The 6,000-nt window shown below is 55.9% G+C and overlaps 1 protein-coding gene across 4 annotated transcripts in view; it reads left to right on the top strand.

Annotated features, from left to right (window-relative positions):
- The window catches only part of tmtc1 (transmembrane O-mannosyltransferase targeting cadherins 1), a 57,977-nt gene that overhangs the window by 4,793 nt on the left and 47,184 nt on the right, over positions 1-6,000 (top strand). For all 4 annotated transcript variants that reach the window (XR_004763647.1, XM_035401872.1, XM_035401871.1 and 1 more), the window contains exon 2: positions 2,719-2,896. Coding sequence is in view for 3 of the 4 variants with exons in the window: in XM_035401871.1 (XP_035257762.1) it covers positions 2,719-2,896 (178 nt within the window). In the remaining variant the exon portion in view is untranslated. The remainder of the gene's footprint in view (positions 1-2,718; positions 2,897-6,000) is intronic.

Below are 6,000 nucleotides of genomic sequence, written 5' to 3' on the forward strand. Positions count from 1 at the left end.
CCAAAACCAATTATCTTGAAACGCGAGCTGCACCGCATACATCTGAGTAGTGCTCAGACCGAATAGGCCACTACAAGTAGTGCTTGTCATTTCCCACTGCTCTGGTATCGCAGTTTTGGAGCATGAATATATGAATATGTATGCAACGTACAACAATCGTACAACAGTCAAACTAATGACAGCAAAATGGCCTGTCAAAACTGCTTCAATGAATGAATGGGGGAGAGGACTATACCTATTTTTTTTGTGCACATGTAGGTTGTCTTGCTGTTTCTCTGTGAGGAATCCTGTGAAGTGGTTCCATTGCTATCTGCTCCTTTGGTTCTTTATATTGAGACTGGCGCTGTCAGCTGTGCTGCCCTCGCAGGCTGCAGCTGTCCTGGTGCAGTGACCGTCACCAGCTCAACCGAGGGACTGCAGTGTGTGTGGGGAAAGTGAGGAGAAGCGTCCTGCATTTTTGCAGCGATGTGCACATAGATGTTTAGTGTAAGTCTGGTTGAATGGCAGATTCCCCTAAAACAGCCTTTCCAGATCCTTCCAGGCTCTTCTGGGGGGAAAGCTTCTCTTTCAGTGAACATGCAACACGCACTGACTCCATTTTCCAAGCAGGACCCCCTGGTTGAAGGCACTTTAATTAGTGGCTTGGAAGTGTTGGTGACATTCTCCACCTTTACCTGGCAGCTTTGCCGGCTGTTGTATCCGGTTGCGTTTCGTTGCCGTGCCGACGGACTGGCCTCGATCGTGCGAGAGACAGTTGATACTCGTGACCTTCGGAATGGTCGGCACGCAGCTCTGTTTGCGCGGCACGCCGACGCTTCCGGACAAATCTTCCTCAAGGTGAGAGGACGCAGACGCCGTCCCTCACGGAGCAGCGGAGGGAGGGGGGGGAGGGAGGGAGGGGGGGAGGGGAGGAGTGACAGGGTAGAGAGGGTATGGAGAGGCGAAGAGAGATGACTTCATCAATTATAGACGGCTCATCTGGCGTGCTGAATGGGGAAGCGGGTGAGCGCGCGGGCCGGGACGCTGCTTCTCATGTGTCACTGTCAGCTCCGGGTCCCGTCGGCATTCTGGGCGGGGCCGCCCGTCGCCCTCGTTCTCTCTGGGCCGGAGTGAGGGGCCCGGCGAGTGGGTGTGGCCAGATAATCTGGAATCTCAAAAACATGCTTTTCCCTCTGAATTTAATATCCATTCGCTGGGGTCTCCCCAAGCAATCTCATAATTAAAATAAGCTGCTGGAAACTACTGGCCTTGAGTTGAAAATGGAAAGCAGTTGAGAGGATTTTTCTTTTCTTTTTTTAACCAGTGCAGCTGGTGGACCGAATTTCTTATTTTGAAATTCATTCCATCTGTTAGAGTAATTTATACACATCACTCTGAAAGAGGCAGCGCTGTCGGCCTCCGCGGAGTCACAGTACTCTATTAGAGAAAAGCACGCTCATTTGTTTTGTACTTTTACTATTTCTTTGTATTAAATTCCTCCAAAACCAAAAAATGGATCAATTTTTCTGGCGGCAGCCTGGTTGAAGAGGGAATGGGGGGGGTGGGGGGTGGGGGGGGGTGCAGGAAAACACACTGAAAAGGACTTTAATTAAATCCATTACTGGGGAAAAAAAACCCTGTTGGGTATGTGAGCCGGATAAAAAACGGACCGCTCACGGCAGCGCGTTATTCCGGCCGCCAGGAGCCATTACGGCTCAAGAGGAGGACGCGCGGAGCTTCCTGCGCTTTCCACCTGCCCGGCGTCACCTCGTTTAATGGAAGGTGGGAGCCCCTGAGCCGGCATGCAGGTGTTCCTGTCTCTCTCAATGTGGAGAGGGTAACGCAGAGAGGAATGCACTACAGGCCCGGATTGCTTTTTTTTTTTCCTTTTTTTTTTTTTCCGGGTCCAGTGACTTGGAATTCAGCCGTAATCAAATTTCTCCAGGGTCCTAATGCCGCTGGTCCCTTCTGCCCCGGCTCAGTATTCTTGTGTCCCCTTATTTCTCAAACCTGGGTGCTCCAGAGTAAACTGTCAGTTTAAAAAATGTATATACAGGTGATAGCACTTCTTAATTATCACCTTGATGAGCAGCACCTGGTTCTAATTACCGTCGTTGATACGGAAGCAGTGCGAGTGCACCTACTCTTTCACACAAGGCTTCTGCATGTTGGCTTATTATTGGTTGAATAAACAATGACACATAAGGCTAGATTTGTAGCCTGTTAGGATTTGTTGAAGAGTAGCGGATGGTTATTTGCGTGCTTGTGTATAAAACTATAGAATTGAAAGTGTTTGTACATTCACATCGCTGTACTTGTGTTTCTCCAGTGCACTCAAAGTGTCACGACGGTGCTTATGTTTCCACAATTTATAAATGCCCGTTCAGTGCAAACGGTTTCCCCTGGTTTTCATCCGGGTTTGACAGGCTGTGCTTAACCCCTGCACCTGTGGGTGACAGCAGAGCCCGGCTGGCCGTATACAGCAAAGCATTTAATTTCCGCCTCATGCAGACTGGGCTGGGTGTCAGAAAACTGTTCCAACACTGGCCAACTCTCCTTTCCTCCCTCTGCCACTTTTTCTCTCCCTCCCTCCCTCCCTCCCTCTCTATCTTGTTTCTCCCTCTCTCCCTCTGTCTCTCCCTCATTCATTCCCTCCCTCTCCCCCTCTCTCTCTCTCTCTCTCTCCCTCCCCCTCTCCCCCCCTCTCTCCCCCTCCCCCTCTCCCCCCCCCTCTCTCAGGTTGAACATCGCTCTGGGCGGTGTGACTCCGCTGTACTTCCACCTGGTGAACGTGTGCCTGCACTGCGCGGTGACGGCGCTGCTGATGCACGCGTGCGCGCGGAGCGTGTTCGGCGACAGCCGCCCCGCCTTCCTCACCGCCCTGCTCTTCGCCGTGCACCCCATCCACACGGAGGCGGTGAGTACACACACGCACGCACGCACACACACACACACACACACGTGTGCGGCGTCACTGACCGCGCCTCCCCCACACGCCTCGGGTTTCACACGCTGAATAAACCTCACAGCCGCGTTTCTGTCCGACTCCGGCGAGCTGCCCACGGTGAAGGGACCAGAGCCAGAGCCGCTTTAGAATCAAAGCCGGCTTTTTATATTTACATTTTTTTTGTCACCTGAGTAGATGTCTGGCTTGAAATGGCCTCATGTCATATTGTGCGGAGTGAGCAGGCTGTAGATGCATCGCTGTAGGTCTGAGTGCAGAGGCAGGTGTGGATCAGCAGGGATTTCCAAATCTGGCCCGAGTCTGATCTTCCCCTCTGCAGAGAGTGGGGGGGGCTGCAGGTCCTGTTCCTGGGGCCCAGCAGTTAGAGGAGGAGGAGGACAGAGGGAGGTGTTGGCCAGCTTGATGATGTGCTTCCCTGTGGTTTATTTCATGGCCCGCTGCAGAGGGGAGGGGGGGAGGCCATCCATCACCCCCGCGGGAGAGGAGCGCGGCGGCGGTAATGATGGCGGCGTTAGGGCCGCATCATTAGCGCGCGTTAGCCTGCGCGCGGGCGGGGTGAGGGATGGGGCTCCGGCGGGATCCAGGCGCAGAGCGGGCCCTGGTCCCTGTGTGCACGGCCGTCGCTGGCTCTCAGCCATGAGCCGCTCCTACCTGTGAGCCCAACGGCTGTCTGAGCTGGGGTTCACATCACAGCTTTTATATCAGCCCCGCCCCTATCTGTCACACTACACCCGGCCCCCTGTCTCTCAGCTCCACCCCTAACTGTGTGACCACACCCACTTAAGCATTAGCCACACCCCTTTCCCTTTTTAGCCTGCCGGTCCCTCCCATGCTCCCGTTCAGGTTACACCTGCAGTGCAGCTGGTCCTGATACTCTGCCCTCCCTCCCTTATCCACAGTCCCCCTCTCCTGTTCTTTTCTTTCTCTCTGCTTTCTGTACTTCTCACTCTCTCTGTCTCTCTGCTCTCTGCTGCCCGCCCTCCCCTCCCCTGGCGCTGTCTCTGACCCTGTGGCCTTTATAGCGAGCGCTCTGCGCTCTGCATGCTTTACGCCTGTGTTACAGCACAGGGGGCCGGCGCGTGGCCTGTGTTTACTCTGGCTCTGTGCCAGCGGGTTGAAAAGCTCAGACGCAGGGCAGGCGGGTGACATCATAACCGCTTCCTGCCCCCCACCCCCCTTGCTGCTGAGAGCCAGCCGCTGCTGACCCTGAACAGGGCAGGTCTCCCCAGGGATCAGCACGGAACGGCCTGTCGTGCCCCACCTGGGTGATATACTCCTCCACTGAACCTGACTGAAGCTCTGAGCTGCAGTGTGTGTGTGTGTGTGTGTGTGTGTGTGTGTGTGAGTGCATGCGTGCACACCACTACTGTTAGTTTCCTCATGAATCTGAGCTGAAGCAGGGTGTGTGGCGGTTTTGCCGCTGATCGTCTGGCCGATTATCAGATTGGACGGAAAAGGCTGGGTACAGTAATTACCCAAGCATGCAGACTCCAGTGTGGGCACGTCTGTTTGAAACGTCTGTTTGAAGCGTTTCTAAAAGCAGGTTTACGGCGGCCTGCTTGCTGGCGCGGGTGCAGACGCTGCGTAACGAGCCTGTGGGGCCGGCCGTCCGCGCCGCGGCCTGGGAGGAGAGAGGGAGCGGCTGCTGTGACAGCTGTGTGTGAGACTAACGGCAGCCAGGGGAGCGCTGGCAGAAACACTGAGCTCTTAGACGCTGAGACTTCTCTCGCAGATTTACCGCCTCCCTCCTCCTCCCTCCCTCCTTCCTCCCCTTCCTCCGCTTCCCCACCCCCCCACCCCTCGTCCCTCCTCCCTGAGCAGTTGTAGGATAGCGGGCCTCTCTCCTGGGACTCTGGCTCGCTGTCTCTGTGTGATAGAAGCGCTCAGCTGGGCATTCTTTCGGGGCCTGTTCGTGTCACGGAGGTCAGCGGGTTTGTGCTCGTCTCCCCGGGTCAGGTGACCTGCCGGATGGCGGTATGGTCCGCAGTGTCTGTCTCAGCCAGGGGAGCGGTTTCCTCCAGATTCAGCCAGTTGTGCCGACTCCATTAGCCATACGCAGACGGGCAGGTGGGCTCGCTGGTAGATTAGAGCAGAGTAACAGGTCTCGTGTCAGGACACAGGAGCATGTCCTCCGCTGTCATGCTTCAGCTTATCTGTGGCTGGAGCTGAGCGGCAGCTCGCGCACATAGTCGGGCTACTTCAGTAACTTCAGGGAGCGGTTGGTATGAGGGGGGCTGAGGGCGGTAAGCGCGGCGCTAGGAGCTGCTAGCGGCCTGGGGTTCCCACGTCGGCTCGGGCCGCACGCCCGGCCCACTCAGCTGGCAGGGAGCGGGGAGGCGGCCCTGCTGCTCACAGCTCAAACGCCTCCATTGAGGCCGGCAGGCGCGGCGGCTTGGCTGAGCCCCGGCGCGGGCGCGAGCGGCGGCTGCATCTGTCTGTGGGCTGGAGCCTCTCGAGGGCCTGTGGGGAGAGCACTGCTCTGTCTGGGCACCGCGCTTCGGCTGGAGAGCTGTCTGAAAGGGCTTCAGCTGGGAGAGCTGTAAGGCTGCGGGGTGGCGTGGGTGGAATACACACGCTCCCATGCACACAGACACACACACACACACTCTCACACTCTCACAAACCAATACACACACACACGCACACACTCTCACAGACCAGCACACTCACCCACACACACACACACACAGACCTACACACTCACCCACACACACACACACACACACACACACACACTCTCACAGACCAATACACACACACACACACACAGACCAAGACACTCACCCACACACACACACACAGTCCAACACACACTCATACACACACACACAGACCAACACACACACACACAGACCAACACACTCACCCACACACACTCTCACAGACCAATACACACACACACACACACACTCTCACAGACCAATACACACACACACACACGCACATACACACACACTCTCACAGACCAACACACACAGACCAACACACTCACCCACACACACTCTCACAGACCAATACGCACACACACACACACACACAGACCAACACACACACAC

This window comes from Anguilla anguilla, chromosome 19 (assembly GCF_013347855.1).
Source record: "Anguilla anguilla isolate fAngAng1 chromosome 19, fAngAng1.pri, whole genome shotgun sequence".
Lineage (NCBI taxonomy): Eukaryota > Metazoa > Chordata > Actinopteri > Anguilliformes > Anguillidae > Anguilla > Anguilla anguilla.